This window comes from Octodon degus, unplaced genomic scaffold, assembly GCF_000260255.1.
Source record: "Octodon degus isolate 3935 unplaced genomic scaffold, OctDeg1.0 scaffold00042, whole genome shotgun sequence".
In the NCBI taxonomy this organism is placed as follows: Eukaryota; Metazoa; Chordata; class Mammalia; order Rodentia; family Octodontidae; genus Octodon; species Octodon degus.
In genome coordinates, this window is record NW_004524618.1 from 4,559,495 (window position 1) to 4,580,030 (window position 20,536).

The 20,536-nt window shown below is 52.9% G+C and overlaps 1 protein-coding gene across 1 annotated transcript in view; it reads left to right on the forward strand.

Moving 5' to 3' along the window:
• Nucleotides 1-20,536, forward strand: part of Sorcs3 (sortilin related VPS10 domain containing receptor 3) — a 621,809-nt gene that overhangs the window by 253,616 nt on the left and 347,657 nt on the right. Inside the window, exon 3 of the mRNA XM_004631515.1 lies at nucleotides 17,866-17,965. Within this exon, the coding sequence (XP_004631572.1) occupies nucleotides 17,866-17,965 (100 nt within the window). The remainder of the gene's footprint in view (nucleotides 1-17,865; nucleotides 17,966-20,536) is intronic.

Consider the following 20,536-nt stretch of genomic DNA (forward strand, 5'->3'; position numbering starts at 1 on the left):
AGCAGAGCTACGCCAGGAGTGGTGAGCACAGTCGTAGCGTCTTGGAACTGAAAGGATCATGGGTCACTGCACTGTTTCTGGTAACGTGGGACTGCCGCTCACAGGAGACTCTGGAGCCGGATAAGTTTTGGGGCTCGTCTAAATATTTTGGGAGGTGAACCAGAGGAGCAGCCATATTGGAAGGCAGCTAACCCAGGTGCGGTGGCTCAGCCTTGCTGCCCATCGTTCAGGAGGCTGGGGCAGGAAGACTCTTGAACTTGGACTTGGAGAGCACCGCTGCCTGTCCGCAGCTCCATCACGGCGTCTTCATTTTGCTCTTTCGCCCTTTGCTGAAACCTTCCTGCCCTGGAACACTGCTTTCATTTATGGTTTTCAAGCCTAGTCTTTCCTTTTCTCCCATCCACCATTAACCTGAATGTGGAGGCAGAGAGCAGAGGAAAGGGCCCTCCCAGCCTGCCCCTTAAGGACAGTGAGTAAGAGCCTCTTAGTCAAGCACACCAGCAGCTGAGAAGGACCCAGACAGTCCACCCTCTTCCCACTGATGCTGGGAGAGGCAAGCAGAGCTCCTGTGGGGTCCCGCATGCGCGTGGCTTTCCTGGAAGCCAACAGCCACCGTGTCTTTCCTACCAGCCTGGGACAACGGCTGCTGCAGGACGCCTCAGCCAGCGCGGAAGGAGACAGGGCTGTGTGCAGCACGCTCAGCGCCTCCCTAGCTGCCGCCCTTCCCTGCAAGGCCCTGCTCCTCGGCAAGCGTCCCTCCCCACCTCGCCAAGCTTGCCTCACGCGCTGGGATGAGTTTGGGAAGCTCCCCCTGCCTGCCAGCTTCGCCAAGGCCATTGAATTAAGCAGGCCATTTCCTCGCACTTTGTTTCTCTGTAAATTTCCCAACCATATGGTCTGAGGAGAGTTCTTGGATTATAAATAAACAACACTGCTCATAAATCTCACGGGTTTTGTTTTTTATTCCAGTGGGAATCAACAGAAATCATGGATTTGTTACTTAAAAAAATGTGTTGAAGAAGATAACGTCTCTGTATGTGTATAAATATATTTCTTCACTTTTTTGTGCTGCATCCCTTTCTGCTTGGAGTCATTTATTTGGCCAGATTCCATTCAATGTTTATTGCTGCCGTTCTCCAGCCTGGAGGTAAACTGTTGCTTCGGCCAGCGTGATTACAGCCACACGGGCCTGGCCAGTTCGCACTGACCAGATGGAGTCAGTGCGTCTTTCTCCCACCGGAGATGTCAGTGTCCTCTCGGCAGGATGCAAGCTTCTCCCAGGCTTGAGGTGAAGGAAACCAAGTGGTCACTTGTTTCCTGTCCCGTCTGGAGCAGGCCCGCTTGGGCACCACGCCGAAGGAGCGGGCGTGCTCAGCGCTTGGGTAAGTGCGGCTTGGCTGCCCTCACGCCGCAGGTCTGTTAAGGCATGCACAATCACAGTATCTGGCAGTCCTTCTGCTTGATGTACTGCCACAAAAGCCAGTCGGGCGGGCGTCCCAGGCCCCAAGGACAAGTGGTCAGCAGCTCAAAGGCCTTGGCACTGGGCGGGGTGGGGCAAGAGCAGCCTGGGGGCGGCACGGCTCAAGGGTGAGTGCTGATTTTGGTCTGGGGGAGCTGAACGTTGGCGCTGCTCGGCCAGGCAGGGCAGCCGTGATAGGCTAGAGGGGGTGCGAGCTCACTTTAGGGGAGAAAGTGGCAAGCGGGGCTGAGGCTGGGGGTCCACACACCATGTCCCATGGGCAGGCGCAGACCCGCTTCTGCCTGTGTTCTCTCTGTGAGCTGAGAGCCGTTTTCATATTCAAGTGGTGGAAAATAGCGCGAGAATACTACATCGCAGTAGCTGAAGAATCAGATGGATTCCGAGTGCAGGGCACATAGGTGCAGTGTTAGTGGGACTCAGCCACCCTGACCTGCGTCCATGCCACCCGCGGTCCTGAAGCGCCGGAAGTGAGCTGCGGAGACGCAGACCTTGTGCCCCGGAAGGACTAACACACTGGGAGTTTGGTCCATGCAGAAAAGTTTACCCTTCCGAGTGGAGGGTCGAAGAGATTTACAGGGGGCTCTGGGGGTCAAGCTGAGGGGGTGAGGTAACAGGGCTTTAAGGTGTGCTGGCATCACTTTTAGGGGTGCTGCCACAGAACCCCCTAGTAAGGGCCAGTCAGTGAACTACTACATGAAGCTGAGGTCCTCAGGTACTTCGGTTGGGTGTTTGCTATACCTGTTTGCCTTTCATCCAGGCCATATGAGGACAGTGTGTATCAGCCTTCCTTTGCTTAAGTGCAGACATGGGACTGAAGTCTGGCTCAAAGAGAGAACCTGGAAGTGACAGGTGCCACTTCGGTACCTGGCCCGAACGCGTCCCCCTCATCTTCATGCCCATGCAGTTCCCTGCCCCGAGTGTAATCGGCTTCCCCAGATCTGGATTGGAGCAGGACCCTGGCAGGGAAGGACCTGGCTCTCTGAAGCCTTGCACAGGGCTCCTGCTGCCCATCTGGCCCTTGCTGTACCAAGTGGTGAGAAAGAAGCCAGTGTGATGCCCCCGCGTCGCTGGTGATGGTGGTGGAGGCGGCTTCTGCAGGTGGCTGCCTGGGGAACTGCATGTGGCATGTGAGATGCATGCCCAGCCCTCCTCCGGCTGCGCCCGCCTGCCTCTAGCCCGCCGGTCTATTTACTGTTCTCAAGGTGTGCTGCCTTCCTAGTGTCTAGCGTCACGCCCTTCACACCATAAACACTCGCTAAACATCTGCTGATTGATTTCTGGGTCAAAGAATGAAACAGCAGCTTCCCATAAAACGTAAGCATGTTTTATAGGAGACAGACTGGGTATTTCAGAGGAAGTATGCATTTGGACGTGATTGCTTTACTCTGGGTTCTAGTAGATAGCTCTTAAATAGAGAGCTCAGCTTGGCCGGCACGTTAAAGCGAGCAGATTTACACCTGCCATTCTGGGAGAGCCCTGCCATGTAGCAGGGCGGTCCTGCCACACAGTGCTCTGGACGTGTTGGGGAGCACGGGGGAAAGGCCTGTCCAGGCGAGGTTGCAGGCTGGGCTCCACGACAAGGTCGGGGCCCACAGAAACAGAGTATCCACGTTGGGGATTTTTGTCCATATTCAGGTGCTCAACGTGGAAACTGCCTGGCCTCTCCACCCCACCTGACTTTGCTCTTGTGCTCTTGCACTCTGATGAGTTGCATGGCCAGCGTGGGTAACCCAGCACTCAGTAGCTCCTTAGCTATCTCTGTCTCTGCAAACTAGTCAGGAAGCGGAGGCTAAGGGAAGTCCACTCGTGGATGGAGGCTACTCGGGAGCAGAGAGCTATCGCTGCAGGAAGTTGTCAGCTCCCATCCCCTGGTGTCTTCCATACCTTGCCATCCTCCTGACTCTCACTTCCGTGGTGACAGTAGGTGACACTGCTGAGGTCCCGTATCCAGCCTTCGGCTGACCCACTGTCTGCTATCTGCCAGCTGCTGTGCCTTCTGCAGAGGTTACTGCTGTCCTGTCTCTAGGATGGCCTGGGGTCTGAAGGCCCGGGCCCCCTGCTTGTGGAGGGACAGGTATGTGGCGGCGTGGCCACAGAGTGACCTGGGGATCAGCTGTCTGTGGCGTGTGCCCCTATCTGTCTCTCCCTCCCTTCTTTCCGTTTGGCCTCAACACCTTGCTGGAAGCATCAGCTCATGCGTCTTCTCGACTTGGGTTCTGGTTTTGGGAACCCAGCCCAGGTCACACATTTCCTTCTTGCTTTGTTTGGCTTCACAGTCACTATAATTGCTATGGAGATGTTGGCTCCATGCTTGTTTCTGACAGGGCCGACACTGATCTCAGCGGCACTTGGGCTCCGCCTCGTCCAGCATCTGACTCAGCCACACAACCTCTTCCCTTTCCTTCATCCCTGCTCGTGTCTAGGAGCAGATGGAGCCCCTTCATCTCCTTTTCCTTTCTCACTTGCTTGCTTTTCTAGTCTTTCTTTTTTTGGTGCTGGGAATTGAACCCAGAGTTCCACCCTAAGCCTTATCTATTTATCCTTGGGACGGAGCCTCACCTAAGCTGCCTAGGCTGGCCTTGAATCTGCAGTCCTCCTGCCTCGGCCTCCTGTGTAGCTGGGATGTGCCACCCTGCCGAGCTTCCTTTACTCCTCACAGCCCTCCTGTGAGTGAACTCAGGCAGGTGACAGGGATGCCCCACATGTCCCTACAGCTGGGCCGGGGTGCCCCATCAAGCCACTGAATTCTAGGTGCAGCCTGCTCTTTTGGAGCGGGCTTGTTCAGAAAGGTTGGGGCCCTCATTTCTGAGCAGATGCGCTCACCCTGAGTGGACGTCTGCGCCCCAGTCCTACTCCGCCCTTCCGACCTTCCCCTCTCTCGTCTTCCCCAGTCCCTTAGTTATCTCCAGGTCCTGAGTCCTGCAGCAAGCTTCCTTGTGTTGACCTCCCTTTGTCACACACTCACCTTCTCCACGCAGGCCGCCTCTTCCTCTTTGTCCTCGCTTTGGGCCTCCTTCCTGCGGATGGATGTCCTCAGTGCCTTCATCGTGCCCCTGGGTAGCATCCCTGTGATTGCCACCGTGCTAGCAGTGGGTACCGTTTAGGGCGCCTGTACCACACCTAACACTGAGATAAATGCTGTGTGTGAACTTCCTCACCAAGTTCTCCAATGACCTCACGGGGTCTGTACATGTAGTTCAGTTCTTTTTGCTTTTTTGTCTATGAGAAAACTGAAAGAGGCTGAGTAACCTGCTGCTAAGGGGAGGAGAAGGCCTTGCTACTGTCTGTGACTTCGAAGATCATGCACCTAGCCACTGTGCTAGTGCACTGCATTTGGCCAGGTTGCTTCCAGGTCATTTCTCTCTTCCTCACACATTCATTTAATTAAAAATAGGTGACCTGAAGTGAGCCGGGGAGGAAGTGCCAGGGATCTGGCAGGCTGCTGTCCTCAGATGCTCATGTGACAGTACTCTTGAGCCTGTCCCCAATTGCTGTCTCCCCAACTCCAGATTCGCTCACCTCCAGCTCATGCAGAGGACTGTGCCTCAGGCCTGCAGGACTCACTCAGGCTCTGCTTTCTCGCTGTCTGCCGAGAGATGGTCAGGTATCCTCCTAGCCCCAGGAGTCTCCCTTACTTCTGCTGTGGTCCACTTCAGAGGGTCGTAGGCTGGCCAGACTGTGGCCAGCTGTGTGTGTGCTTTAGAGACATTACGCATGTGGGCTTGGACAGCTGTTGTGGCACCTCGGCCTTCTCTGGGCGGTGACAGCCACACACTCGGAGCATAGATCTGCGCTGCAGAAGCAGTCAGAGCCATTTGGAGCTTGCTCGGATGCAGCCTGTTAGAGATGCCAGGAGCTTTTGAGGTCATTGATTTGAACTCTTTCATTTTACAGAGGAGGAGAGTCACCAAACTGTGAAGCATTGTTTTTATTTGGAAATTGGAGCGGCTGTAACAAGGAGACTGTGGACCTAATAGACCGGAACTCATGAGACTTGCTGAACGCTTAAGTCTGAGCTGCTGGAGCTAGCTGATAGGATTGCATTAGCACCCTCCCCCATGTTTGCTATCTGGCCAGGAGACACTCCGGCTCCTCTCCAAGCCTTGACTTGGCTCATTGAGTGCACCTCCTCCCTAGGGAGCTGACCCCGTCAGGAAAATTGCAGAGTCCCAGCGACTGTGAGCAGACAGGGCTTGAGGAATGACTGTGCGTCTGGGAGAGTGGGCTGAGGGGGCTGGCTCTGCAGGCCACACACGCCCTGGCTGCAGATGTCTTGCGGTAAAAACGGCTCTCCCTCCTTCCCAGCCATAATTTGGCAGGGCTTGTGTGGCCTCTGTGACTCTCAGATCCACGTGTCTGGGGGAAAACGTTTTCCTGTGGAATTGATTGCTCCAACTACAGAAGTGCCAGTCTTCACTGAGTCACTTGTTTTCCAGTGGCGAGATGAAGAACGGTAGTAGGATAGCTCTTGGAAGGAGTGCAACCAGCCAGGTACCCGAGCTGGTGGCTGCCCGGTGCTCTGTGTGGGTTCTCATAGATTTTCTTACTGAATCTTCCTGCAGTCCCTGCCTGGTGGCAATTATTCTGCCCGTGCTAGAGGTGGGGAAGCTGGGGCCCTGAAAGATCAGGCAGGATTCCTGGTGTCATAGCGCTGGCGAGCAGGAGGCCGGGGAGCTCATCCTGGTCTGCCTGCGCACCCTGCCCTAGGCAAGCCCCATGATATCCCCTGAGGAGTGAGCCAGGGAAGCCCCATCGTGCGAGACTCCATTGCCATGGCTTACAGAAGTGGCTGGGCCCTGAAGGCACCTTGGGACCTGGAGGCCATGGGCTGCGCCACACACCTCAGCACTGCGCCTGCTCATTTAACCTCTCTGAGTCTGTTTCCTCAGTTTTGTGGCAGAGATGAAGTACCTGTGTCGGAAGGTCAGCATGAGAATTGAGAAAAAGGTGCGAGGGACAGTGTTTTGTATAAAGCACTACAGAAATGCTAGTTACTTACACGCCACTGTGATTTAGGGTGGCAGCCTTCCGAGAAGCCAGCTATTGAGCCCATGCCTGTGCCGAGGTCTTGATCCATAACCTCAAGAAGCTCGGAGTTTTGGTGGGGACTGAATACTGTAGAAGTCAAGGGTGCATGGCAGGCCGAGCTGTGGAGAAGGGAAGGCACAGCGAATCGGGGAAAGCTGCACCGCTGTGCGGCCGCAGAGCTGAGCTCTGACGGGTTGAGAGGGGAAGGATGTCCTGAGAGGGCATTTGTGCACACTCCGCAGACTTTGATCTTTAGAAAAGCCCCCATAGGTTCAAGTCCTCTTGGGTCCTGCCAATTCTTTACCGTGCAGCAGCAGTTCTCAGAGTGCGGGCTGGGAACCCTAAGGTGCCCCCGTGGCCCTTTTCAGGAGATTAATGAATACAAAACTATTTCCTAACAATAACAAAGTGCTATTTGCCCATTTTGCTTTCATTTTATTATAGGTGTAGAGTGATGTTTACTAGAAGCCACATACAATGTGTTTGCGTAACAGATTGAATGCCAAAACAGGTCTCAGAATTAGCTGTCATTTATTAAACCAGAGTATAACGAGGGAAGGAAAACGATGCCAATTTTGCCATTAAATCGTTGCTTTATCATAAATTACATTGTTTATGTTAATATATAATAGGGTTATTATTGCTACTTTAGAATAAGTTCAGAAATATGTACATTTCTTGCAGATGTAATTTCCAATATGATACTTATTGCTAGGTATGATTAACCCTCTTGCGATGTTTAGTAACTTCTGAAAGTATGAAGGAGTCCTAACAGTTTGGAACATTCTGATACAAAACCATGGAGTCTCAGAGACTCCTAAGATGTGCTGGCCTGAACCCCAGATCCACCCAAGGCAGCTGTGTCCAAGGAGTTCAGAACGTTAAAACCCAGCGTTGACATGTATGAGGTAAAACCGGCACACACTGTCTACGCAGGCAAGTTTGTAATGAGTGTGAATGATGATTTATACCTTTGGAGCTAGTAATTGCACTTAACTAATCTACTCCAAGAAGAAAAATAAAGGCATACATAGAGATTTATGTGCCGCTGCACACATTCAAGTCATTTAATGTAGGAGTTTAGCTGCAAACTGACTACTTACTGGCTAGCAAGGATGGGAAAGGACATCACGACGCAGTTGGGCATCGCCAGGTGTAAGGCCTCTAGCTGTGATTCTTGGAGAGCGTGGAGCAGCATGCGAGGCATTGACAGCGTTGTCTTAAGTGAAAAAGTAGGACTTTTTGCTTTCTACAAAACATCACGGATTAAGGTAAAGGAGGCAAGCAAGTGTTAACTGAGTTTTCTCTGGATGGAGTGGCTGCAGACATCCGCGTTGCATGCGGCTCTTTTCTAATGTGTTCTGACTTATAAAACGCTTGTCTTCCCTGAGGGCCCCAGGGCTGAGCGCAGTGGCCCAGCCCTGCCATCCCAGCATGCCGAGAGGCCGAGGCAGGAGTACACGCGGCAGTGTAAGCGCAGGCTGGGCGGCTTGTCAACATGTTTAGACGCTGCCTCAAAGTAAAGAATGCCATGGGAGAGAGGTGGGAAGGCGAGTGTGGAGGCTCCAGGCTCAGTACCAATAAGGGAGAAGAGAAGAAGAGCATGCGTGTGTACGTGCGTGCATGCGTACGTGCGTGCGTGCCCTTCCTTGCGGCCAAGGCCGGCGCCCCCCTGCTGAGCTGATCCCGGCGCCTGGTTCATGGGACCCTGGAGCGCTGCTTCTGATTGCATGGGGACGTTCGTCTAGGAGCCGCAGCGATGGTTTAAACAAACCCAACTTTCAGCTAGTTGCTTTGCTTTCCTTGGCCTTTCAAAGGAAAGCTCTAAGCAGCCGGGGTTGTTTCTCATGCTTTACAGCTCCGTGGTGGTGTCAGGAGCATTCAGCGTGTGGAACGCAAGTATGGGAGGGCGGTGGTTTATTGAAATCATACTGTACAGCTGACAATGTAGAGGGTATAGCAGTCACTCTGGAATCCTCTTCATAGCTAGAAATGAAGCCCGGGTTTCAGGGACAGGGGATATAGGATGACGCCGTATTGGCCCTTCAGAATGGGGATCCCTCCCAGGGCAGTGATGGTGAGAGCTGGAAGACCCTCATCTGCGTTTGTCCTCTGTGGGGATCTGTTTGCACCAGTGTTTTCTGTTCCTGGGCTGCACTTTCTCAGTTTGCATATTGACCCCCCATGTGGCATTATTAAGCACGTTGGAGGTGTGAAAGTGACATCAGGGCAGCCCCTGGACCTCAGCAGACTTATGCTGTCTCCAGAAAGAAATGGTGCAGAAAATGAAATAACGCCCCAGCATGACAGCGGAAGAGGTTATGTCCCCTGATGGTGGCACATGCTCAGCATGAGAGTATGCAAGGAGGGCTTTTGACACAGACACTCTCCTCTCTCTGGAGAGGAGAGGGAGACTTGGCTTAATCGATATATATTAAGGACAGCATCGAGTGGCCTCTGTGCATGTTGTCATGCTTATCACTGAGAAGGGAAAGAGGAAAGAGTGAATGAAGTGAGAGATTGGAGCTCAGAGGTCCAGGAGATGGTTCGAAGACTCCCCCAGGCCCTGCCCCTCCATTTGGTGGTGGTGCTTTTGTCCTGGGGGAGATGGAGAATGGCCCGGGGTATCTTGGTGAACCGGTCCAGCACCCTCTAACATGAACATTGTTACATTTATTTATTTATTGTGGTACAGGGGATTGAACTCAGGACCTTGTGCTTGCGAGGCAGGTGCTTACGTGGCTGAGCTATCTCCCCAGCCCCTAACCTCATTACTTTTGTCTCCAGGAAAGCGTGGTGAAAACCTTGAGTCCAACTTCCCTAGCCTTTGCTTCTTGAGGGCTGGCCCCCTGCTGGAGCTGGTTGCTCAGCGGTTATACCTAGCGCGTCCTCCGGCCTCCCCTGGGCCTTTTCCTCCTTTGAAGATGATAGTACGGGGAGAAGGTGGTGGTCCCATCCTCTAGGGGTCATGCCTCAGTGCCTGGGCAGATATTTGCCCAGAAACATTATGAGACACTTTCTCCTCCACTGATGGTACTGTTGGTCCGTCATAGAGTTTTCTAATGGCTGACAGTGAGCTTCCTGACTTTAGGGCCATTTAAGCTTCACAAAAATCCTACAGGGCAACGTGTATATTCCCATTGAGTGGATAGGAAACCCGAGACTTATGTAATTTGCCTGAGTCTCCATAGGCGAGATTGGAACCAAATCTGCTTGACTGTGAAGTGAATCCTCTTAGGATGAGGCCGGTCTGCCTCTTGGAACACAAGTGCTCTCCGTAATAGGATTCCCTCGCAGATGTGTTAATTTACTGGTCTGCATTCTGCCTGCTTAGTGCCAGTCGCTTTATTGCTCAGACTTTTGACTATGCTAGTGTTTTCTGGGTATATTCCATTTCCAAATACTTCATCATTACCAACTCCAGTCCCTGCGGCCACCCCGCCTGGTCCCCTATCCAGAGGCCACAGCTTTTGCCAGTTAATTGTGTTTTTCTCTGCATTTTATATGCATTTTGTGCATGCCTGTAATTAATGAAAATAGGTTATTTTGTTGTCAGCATACACCATGTCTCTTTTGAATAGTTTAATATATTTATTATTCAAGAGACTTTTTTGAAAAAAATTAAGATTAATGTCTTAGGGGCCGGGGAGATGACTCAGTAGCATAAGCACTTGCCTGGCAAGCGCAAGGGCCTGAGTTCAAGTCCCGGTTCTGCAAGAAAAAAAAATTACTGTCTTAGAGGTTTGTCTAGGTCAGTCACCTCATACCTTTCCCTGATGTGCGTTCCCACAAAGCGGCAGGGAATTCTCGCTACCATGCGTTCTCTTGGCTGGCTTTGGCTCTTCTTTTGCGTTTCCTCTATAGGCCTTTTTGCCTACTATTACCAGCGTGATGCAGCAGGTTGGGAATTTTTTGCCATTTTGAATTCTAGACACAACTCAATACCCTGGTTGTCAGAACTGGGGTTCTGTAGTTAGCATGCCTGTGCCCTGGCCACACAAAGTTCTGCCCCTCACCCCTCACCCCCAGGTGAGACTTGGGGTGCTGCTTCTCCTGGAGCCTCGTTTAGCTGACCTAAGCCATGGATCCTGTGTGCTTCTGGCCTTCAGGCTCAGGTGGCCTGCAGCGTTTTGTGCTTAGAGAACCTTGCACTCCAATACCTGGGAGGAAGGATAGGTGAACTGATTCCCTTTTCTGGTTCCACCACTCTTTTTGGGACTGGCTCAGGCAGCCACCTGCAGAGCGCCTCTTGGCATCAGTGGGCCCGTGGTTTTTCTGAAGCACAGCATGGGACCAGAACCCTATCAGGGAGGGAGGCTGCTTGAGTTGCTTGCTTTTGGCCTGAGGCCTGGAGGTAGTTATCTGGTTGGGTATTTGTGGTCAGGCTGGGCTCCTGCCATTGCAAAGATGCAGTTAAATGTGGCTTGGGGTGCAGGCAGAGGGCAGCACCGATGGCTTTCTGTCACAGGCTCTTGGCAGCGTTGATCTGGAGCTGTGCTGTGGGCACTCTCGACCCTGCCCTGGCACGGCTGAGATAGCGTCCCGCTGGAGCCCCGATTGCTCATGGGCTTTGGTTTTGGCTTTGCTCTGTGTATTCAGTGGAATTTGTTCCAGGGAGTGGCTGGGGCTTCCTGAGGCCTGGCGTTTTGAAGGATGGCTGTGTCTTGATTCCCAGGGAGCCTGACCATATTGTACTTCCACGGTGACAACTAGAAACAGTGGCCCATGATCATCTCATGATTTATTGAACTTCACAAGCTGAACCCCTGATTAAATGTAAAGAGAATAAATCACAAATAAGAAAACAAGGTGATTGTGCCTAAGAATAATGCAATTTAGGGTGTTCATAAAAATGACAGCCACAAGCATTTATGGATCCTTGGCTTTTCACAGATACTAAGCAAGGTCTCTGTCAAATCCCTACAACCACCTTGCTGTCTGAGCTTAGGTATAAAGACTTGGGGTTCACACAGCCACTATCAGCTCTGGGCTCCCCTGATTTTATATGACAGGGACAGGCTTGCTCTCGTAGAGCCCTGTACTGCATTTTCAGAAATTAAAAATAAAATCATGTTTTCCCTTTTCTTAAGCAGCTTTCGGGACTGTGCAAGTGTAGACGCGCACAGAGACTAGCAGGCAGCTCTCAGTGCTGCTGCTGCAGCTGCAGAGGCGGGCGGGCACTGGAGGGCGCGGAAGGTCGTCACAGTGCAGGTGGAGTTGGAGCTGGGAGTCACAGAGCCTGGGTGATGGGCCACGAGGAGCAGGAAGTGGAGGCGGAGAGGGCGGACTCCGAGGCCCTGGGGGACATCAGGGCGGACACCTGACAGGCGGCGGAGGCTGCACAAGGGCTCAGGTGCCCTGACGGGATCTGGGGAGTTGGTTTCAGAAGCACAGGCGGTGCGAGCCTGGCTGGGCAGCGCGGAGGCTCTGGCGGCCACTCAAGTCGCTCTTGCTTTTGCAGATGCCTGACCATGGCGCAGCCCTCCGGCACTCACTGGCTGAGCCAGATTCATTTTCTGCCAGGAGGGTGGAGCTGAACAGAGAAGCCCCTCAGCTTACCCCAGAGCTACACCCTGGTGGGCCCGCAGTGAAGTGAAGGGGCCCCACGCAAAAGTGCATCTAGTAGCCCGGAAGGCGGGGGACGCAGGTGGGTGCTGTGAGGATGCGAGCCGTGCGGCTCCCACTGTCCAGACACCCTCGCCGCGCGTCGCTTCCTCTCAGGCGCACTGACTGTGTGGTCTCTGGCCACGTGTTGCCAGCAGAACGCTGCTTCCAGCGGGGGCGCCACGGCACACGGGTCCCTTTCGCACCACTGCAGTCACAGACTGCAAATCACACCACCGGAAGGCAGGCGCCATGGTGCCTATGGCCAGGCATATGAGGCGGCAAGTACTTGGTATTTGGCCTTTCACAGAAAATAGTTCGCCAGCCTGGCGTTGAGCTCTCTTAAGTGGCCAGGAAGGAGAAGCCTGACGTAGGGCAGGTGCCGGGATTAATAGATCTGTGTTAAGAAAGGACCAAAACAAACAAAAATTGCTACCAAGAAGAGAAATTCTCAGGACTGTGGTCACGGGCTAAGTTTCGATTCTGTCTTGCAGCAGGGAGAAGGGGAAGAGAGGCTGGAAGGAGACTCCCCGTCTCAGACTCAATCAAAGGTTGAGCTTCCTTTGCGGAGCTCATGGGCTGGAGGAGGGACAGAGGTGGGGCCCAGGAGGCGCTCAGATGTAAGCAAGCGGAGGGAAGGCCAGGCTAAGGAGAGCCCCGTCCACCCCCTTGCGTGACTGCTGGTGGCACCCAGAGCACAGGCGGAGAGCCCGCAGAGCCTTTGCACCTCCAGAGGAGCGCAGCACGGAGGACTGGGGACTGGGCTGTGCTCAGCTCCCCTGGGAGGCTGGCACTTCTGCCTCAGTAGCACCTACTTTTCTGCTCTTTCACTTTTAAAACAGCAGCCCATCTGTGGATGGCCACCAGCTCCCCGAATCCGGAAGGTCACGTGAGGCCCACATGGTGTGTGCTGAGTGAACACTATGGTGCTTTCTCACTTGCTCTGCTGAGATGGTCATTGGTATCATTGTCCTCAGAGAGTAGCTAGGTGGTGCAGGCCTGGCCCGCAGCACACTGGTCAGGATGAGGGCAAAGGTCTAGGGTGGGGGACAGGGCTCAGCCCTGGAGTGAGTATCCACCCCTAGGGTAGCCCAGGTACCTCTGGGAAGTGAGAAAGAAAGGGCCCCCTTCTCTGTGGTGGGGTGAGTGACTGAGCCGTCTTGGACAAAATGTCAACATCCAGCAAGGTAGAAGTTCCGCATAGCGAGAGCATGTCCCAGTGACTGCACCAGGAGGGGCCTCCCCGGAGACACTATTTTTCACGAATGCATAGGAAGCCACACACAGCATGTGTCCACTGCAGCGAGCCACACCGTGTACTCACGTCCCCATGCACACTAGTGTGGTGGAGCGGGAGCAGTGCGGGCACAGGCTGCACACGGCTCAGGCGCTGCTGTCCAGGCTGCCTGCGTGCCTGTGCAACTGCAGAGTGGCAGAGCGCTGTCCTGTGGCGCGTGCTCAGTACGCGTCAGGTGCAGAGCACTTCTGTCTTATAAAACCATTGTCAATATGTGGGAGGCTGGGTTTACCCACACGGAGTCGAACCCATTTCCGTTCAGTGACCTCCGCACTGATGCACGTCTGCAGCTCTAAGACGGTTCTCCTTGTTGTTGGAGCAAGTTCCCGGGCTCAGCTGTCTTTGGCTGTGAGCTGAGACCTCTCTGTGGTCTGCCCCTCTGCTCAGGCCGAGTTAGCCCACGAATGCTGCAGTCAGGGCCATGGGCAGGGCCTGTGCTGGCAGGACAGGTGAGGGCGCCTGGGATTCCGCAGGCCTCCTGGCTCCTGGAGCTGTCTTTGGTGTCAGACTGGATGAGCAGCTGCTGCAGGTCCAGAGGGGGTGCACGCCCTTTCCCGGGAAGTCCCTGCTCTCAGTGGCCACTTTGGAGAAGAGCAAAGGCAAGGCTAAGCTGGCTTGTGCAGAGACTGCGTGTGGTGCTAGGCACCCTGCCCTTGGTGGGCGCTACTTGGATTTGACTCCGGTCACACAGGCAGCCCTGAGGACTCAGCTCACACAGTGGTGTTGCAATAGGTGGTAGGGAAGAGTCAGTAGTTGGGAAACAGCAGAGCACTGTGTTAGGGAGCCATGAAAGCACCGGGTCTGGACGGGGCCTGCCCGCGATCTGAGTCGAGCATTTCGTGCTGCACGTGGGACTTGACAAGGCTTCTCTTTCTCACCAAATTTTGCTCAGTCTCTTCTGAGCTCTTTTTAACCAGGCTGTAACCTGGGGCATATTCCCAAGAGCCTGAGCTTAGCAAAAATACTAACAGTTCAACCTGAATCCCTTAGCTTTGCTATGTGGTCAAAGTCTTCGTTCTCCACTGTCCCCCACGTAGTAGCTGAGCACCCTAGACAGCATTCTGCAGAAATTCTATTAGGTGAGTCTAGCGAAGAGTTACCCCAGCCCCTCAGGAACTTCCCATCCACTGACCCCTACCCTGCTCCTGGTTGTGAATTCCTGCTTTTCTTTGTATTTGGAGTTAAGCCAAACCTCTCTCTCCTACTGCGGACTCAATTTCAGTAGCATTTGTACTTACTGTAGCTGTTTTGAACAAAGTCTGGCTTAACATTTTAATAGGAGCCAGAATAATGTTTTCCTTTCACAGGCTTAGTAAAACAGCTGTCCTGGGTGACACATGGAACGTGTCGGTACTAGCGTTTGGATTGCCACACTTGAACTCGGTGTTCCTCTCTCACACCATGCTGTGTCTATGCTACATGGCGTGCAGAGCCCGGTCACCGATTCTGTCCAGTACCTGTGAGTTAATAAGAGCGTGTGCTGCCGCTCTAGAGGTCATGGTGTGTCTCCTGCGCTGCTCCAGAGCACAGTTGCTCAGTGTGGTGCGTCAGCTGGCCATTCCATCTTCATCTTAGCGCGAGGGATTACAGACCCTTCAAGGCACCAGATGCAAAATGTGTGGTCAGCAGTAACCGCTGTGCTCTACTTGGTTTCTAGAAATGGCTGTGTGTTGAGTTATCACTGACCCATAGCAATTAGTTCAGAACTTTGGAGCATGTTTAAACTAACTTGTATTTCACACATTCATTCCCTCTCCTAAATCAAGGCAGAGTGAGAGAACACTATAATGGTCCACAGACTTGATGTTTCTCATGATACTGGTCGCAATCCGAGTTGGATGAGAACCACATTAAATTTGACTATTGGGTTCAATATTGGCCTCAGGGGGAAATTGGATTTGGTTGTTGTCCAGTTCAGTTTGCAACCAGAGTTGTGGTGAGAGCTGAGTTCAGGACCCAAAGTACCATGTGTCTGAGCTTCCTTTTGATCAGGCATGACACAAGGCACTTCCACTGTGGTAGGCAATGCTGCTTGCTCATCAGGAGTATCAGTCAAGGAGAAGAGCCCACAATAAAGACAGTATTGATGGAAGACAGGACAGCGTCTGATGGCACCTTCACAAAGGTGGCAATGAAAACACAGTTGGGAACGGTGATGGGTGTCCTTGTAACAAAGTTGGAAGAAGGATGGCTTTAGAGTTAGGAATTGAACGTCAGAGGGAAGTTTACCATGAAGAAGAAAGGGTGCTGACTTGGATACTGGGCTGGTGTACAAGGAAGTGGAGGGCGGTGGAACCGCAGGGTCCCTTTAGGGAAGTTTAGCGAGGCTCAGGAGACAGCAGCAGAAGAGCAAGTGGCTGGAGGGGGGTCCTGTGCGGGAGACTGGAGCGAGACCGTACAAGACCATGCTTGGAAAACGGCGCTTGGCTGCCAGCAGTGGGTGATCACAGGCCTCAGAGTGAGGTGGCCAGGTCCTGCTGAATGAGCTATAAGCTGACAAGAGCATGGGGGGTGGGGGAAGGAGGGAGAAGAGCATCCGAGAGCGTTGGGTGTCACCGTGTGAGCCGCACAGCGGCCTGGAAGTGGGAAGGGCTTGGGGATCTGTGTTACTTAGGAGACAGAATCAGGAAGACTTGGAGGCTGTGCTGGTTGTGAGTGACAAGGACAAAGAGAAATGTTGGGTGGGGCTGCTAGAGCTCTGTGTTTGGGTGGGCAGGACCTCTGTGAGAAGCCAGCCTGCTTGGGGACTCTTACAGTCAGCACGCCTGACACCCATCTGGCCAGAAGCGTAGGAGGGATTTGGAATACTGACCCATGCTTCGTAAAGTGCTGAATGCATGTAATGTGTAAGGGGCTCTTCTGCACCTTTTTCTTCTCTTTTGGCATTTCAGTTCACTGCATCCTCCTAGTAGGGTAAATTTTTGCATGCTCCCAAATGCTTGTGAGATTAAATTAGCCCCATTTTTCATATAAGCAGTATGCAGCTTCAGCAGGTTAAGTAACTTGCACATGGTCCTGCAGTCAGAGAGCTGCAGGTCTAGGGATGTCACAGGGATTGTTTTGGACCCAAAGTTGATGTTCCCTGAGCTTTGCCCTTCAGTCTGCCTTGTGCATGAGGGGACAGAAGATGAGATAATCAAGGCTCCTTCACAGATTAGATAAAAAGAAACACATACGGTGCAGGGGGCGGAGGGGCAGCACATTCTTGTGCGCATGAGTGGGGAGCAGTGTGCAGAAAAGGCTCATGAGTGCAGCCTTAACATGGACAGACACTGAGGGGGACTGTTCTGCAGAGCTGGAAGGCAGGGAGTGTGCCAGGTTGACTAGGCCTGGGGAAGCTCTTCGAGGTCATTGCACATTTGTGCTGCTGGCCTTTCTGAGCTAAGCTCCGGGCCAAGGCAGGACCAGATAGATAAGGGCTAAAAGAGTAAAGGCAGCAGCAGCTGGTTTTGGTTACAATATCAAAGCCAGGCACAGAGTTAGAGCTGAGGACTGAGATCAAGACAGAAGGCCAGAGCGAGGTCTGCTGACTCTGGGGAAGACGCACTGGTCACCGTGCGCTCCCTGGGTCTGAGTTGGAGGAGTGGCCCACCCAGCTGTAGCCAAGGAAGGAGACAGAGGAAGGTGGCAGAACCCGGAAGACTGGTATGGGAGTGGCTCCGGGGGGTGTGGTGACCCCGCTACTCTCAAACCACTCTTGGGAACCTTCTGTTCCTCTGCCACTGTAGAAGGGCAGGGTGGAGAGGAAGGAGCCATGGGGTGGCCTGCTTTGTGCTCTAAGCTTTAACTGAGGTCAGTGTGTGGGAACTACGCTCAGAGGAGCAGGCATCTAGGAGGAGAACTGCAAGGTGAGCCACCAGCAGCCATCCCGCCTCTGGCCTTGCAGCCAGGCCTACACTGCCCCTGTGTAGAGCCTCAGACCCTCTGTCTGGAAGGCTCTTCTTTGACCATTGAACCCCACAGTTCCTGGGCACTTCCTGTGCTGTTGAGAGTCCCCTTGCCCTTGTTTCAGGTTTAAGGACAGGGATACCATGTTGGTGGAAGTCCAGGAAGGCTCTGGTGTCCTGTCATTGTCCTCCACCTGAGGCGCCTGGACAGAGGCCCAGTAGGGGGAACCTCCCCATTCACACCCCTGCGCCCCACGGGAGGCGGGCAGTCTGCAGCAGCTCGGTCGTCACGCAGCTTCACAAGGGCACAGAAGTAGTTCTCTGAGAAAGGCCAAGCACGTGTGCGAAGAGGAACAAGTGGGGCTGAAGCAGAGGCAGCAGCCTGATCGCTCCTCTCTAGTTACTGGGGCTTTTTATCTCCGAAGCACACTTTTAAGCACTCGTGTGATTTGGGAACAAAGGTGCAGGACTGGGGAGTGTGACTCCCCTTAATCATCACCCCTGCTTGATAAAAACAATCTCTCCCTTTTTCTTTTTCTTTTTTTTTTTTGTCTTTCTTTTCACTGCAGGTCAACAGATTACGGCACCACCTATCAAAAGCTGAATGACAAAGTAGGCTTGAAGACTGTCCTCAGTTACCTCTATGTCAATCCCACCAACCAAAGGAAGGTAAGAGGCGGGGGCAGTGGCCCTGAGCACCCTGCTGCGTAGCAGGAGTTAGGGGGGAAAAGAAAACCCTCATGGAATCAGTTATAGAGCACCGGGTGCATATGCTGGGAACTTCAGATGTACTGTTGGTCATTTTTTGATACTGAGAATTGAACCCAGGGAGCTATATCTCTGGCCCTTTTTAAGATTTTTAATTTGAGACAGACAAATTTTTAATTTGCAACCTTCCTGCTTCACCTTCTAAGGGAGATGGGGTTGCAAGTGCACACCGTGGTGTCTCACAGATAACAGCAGTGACAGTGGTGATAACAGTAGCAGGGGTGGCAGCAGCAGCAGCAGCAGCAGCTGGGAATGGCAGTGGAAAGGGCTCCTCAGGTCCGGGACTGGCGCTGAGTGCTTCACCTGTCCTGCCTCCTTCACGCAGGTCCACAGTGAATGTCTGGGGCAGAAGTTATTCTTGTCACACTTGGCAGGTGAAGAGCTAAGGCTGGAGTAAATTAAGTGCTCACCTAACTCAAAGCAGGCAGTGGTGAAGAAGCAGAGTTAGAACTCAAGCGCGAGTCTGCTCTTCTTCAGAGATGAGTCTGTCTGCAGCCCCGTCCCGCTGGTCTGACTGTGGAGTGTCTTACTCATGCGGAGTCCCTTTCCTCACTCGGCTGGCTCTTCTGCCTCTCCTTCCTGCCTACTGGCTGGGATGCCGTCATGCGACCTTCAGACCTTGGGCACAGAGGCCTCCTTGGGGGTCCTAGACTCAGTGGAATGGTGGGTGGCTCCAGAAAATAAATGCTGTAGCACAAGACTGGAGTTTGGAAGGTGTCGTCTTTCCCCAGATGGAAAAGCTCTTGTGTCCAGACACTGAGGCAGACCTGTGCCACAAAGACCAGACGCAAGGTCCTGCTTATGCTTCTCACAGGCTGGAAATTCAGCCTGCATGCAGCAGTGGTCTTGCAAACCCTTTTTGATCAAGACAGGCCGAGGAGAGTGCCTCCTTCCACAGGTAGATGCCTCTGATCCTTGATTCCAACATGGTCAAGTCCACATGGTGGCCGAGAGTGAGTGTCTATGCATCTCAGAGCAGAACAGTGTGTTCTCCAACCCTTCACAACACACAACTTCATGTCTTCTCTCTCTTCTGCTCTTGAAGACCCTAAATACACTGAAGCAAGGGAACAAGCTGGCTTGCTGGTCCCTGATAGAACATTAGTGATTGATAGTTCAGAGGCCCAGCCAGCTGCAGGAGCACCCAGCCCCTACACAGTACCCAGTGTCCAAGGGCCAGACCCTTGGTCGGCAGCATGGCTGATCTTACACCTGTTATCAGCTTCAGCTGAGTAGATTCCGTTTGTCTTATCCCCAAGTTTCAACTTGTTCGCCTGTTTCAGTGTTATTTGAGCTGCTCAATGTTAGTGCTAGAAGGGATAATAGCGTCCATGCATTCCAGTGCTTACAGCAGGTTTTGAACCACAGTCCCTCTGCGAAGGTGATTGAGGTTTCTGTAGAAACAGGCTTGTGCCATACACACATTTTTACACATTTTGAGAGGATCTGTGTATGCTCTGGAGCCCACTCAGGGATGTAAGACTTCCTGGGAGTCCCAGATGAGAATCATTCGTCTTTCATAATAGCCTCCTGTTACAGTTGCGAATCCTAAAAGTCTTGAATCCTAAAAGCCCACGCAGCCAGTCGGGGAGGAAGGGACCCAGGATCAGAACCCGGAACTCCTGATTCAGTGCAGATGGGTTTGCATCAGCCCACTCTTTCCTCGCTTTTGCATCTACCCTTTCTTCCTGCACATCTGTAGCCCAGCGGCTTGAGGCTGTTTCAGGACTGAGAGTGTAATGGCTCACTCTCAGCCTCGTGCAGTCATAGGTGGGGCTTTTCCAAAGATGACCGAACCTAGAGTGTGTGATTGATTCATGGTGCAGTGCTAGGCCTGATGGTAGGTGATTAGCAGTTCGGTGATTGGTTTAGCACCACCCTAAGCCCTGTAGCCTGGATACAATATGTGGGACAGAAAGGCTTTTTCCTTGTCCCTTGCTTATTTTGCTGCCTTCTGCCCACCATGAACTATTTCTCCCTTGATGTCCTCTGCCATGCGGCCCTGCCTTGGAGCCAGACGATGATAAACTGAGATGTCTACAAACTCTGAGCTAAACCCTTCCTCCTTTAACGTTGGGTGCCGGGTATTTGGTCTTAGCAAAGAGAAAGCTGAGACAAGGAACTCAAGTTTGGTGCTTGTCCATAGTGAACATATAAGCTAAGCTAACTGAAGGAGGTCTGGGAAGATGGGTAGCCATCCTCTTTCTAGCCTTCTCCCTTCACTGAGGAGGCAGCTGAGGCCTGGCAATAGGAGTGCCAGCCCAGGTACCCAGGGGGTTAGGACCATTAGTCTCCTGATCCCGGGTTAGTGCTCCTCTAATGTCTTTCGGGTGACTTGGGGGTCTGGTAGAATCACAGTGAAGATATGCAGATAGGAAGGAGGAGTAACTGGGTATACCATAAGAAGGACACCCACCAGCGCTCAGCGTTCTCCTCTCTGGGTGTACTCTAGGAAGGACACCCACCAGCGCT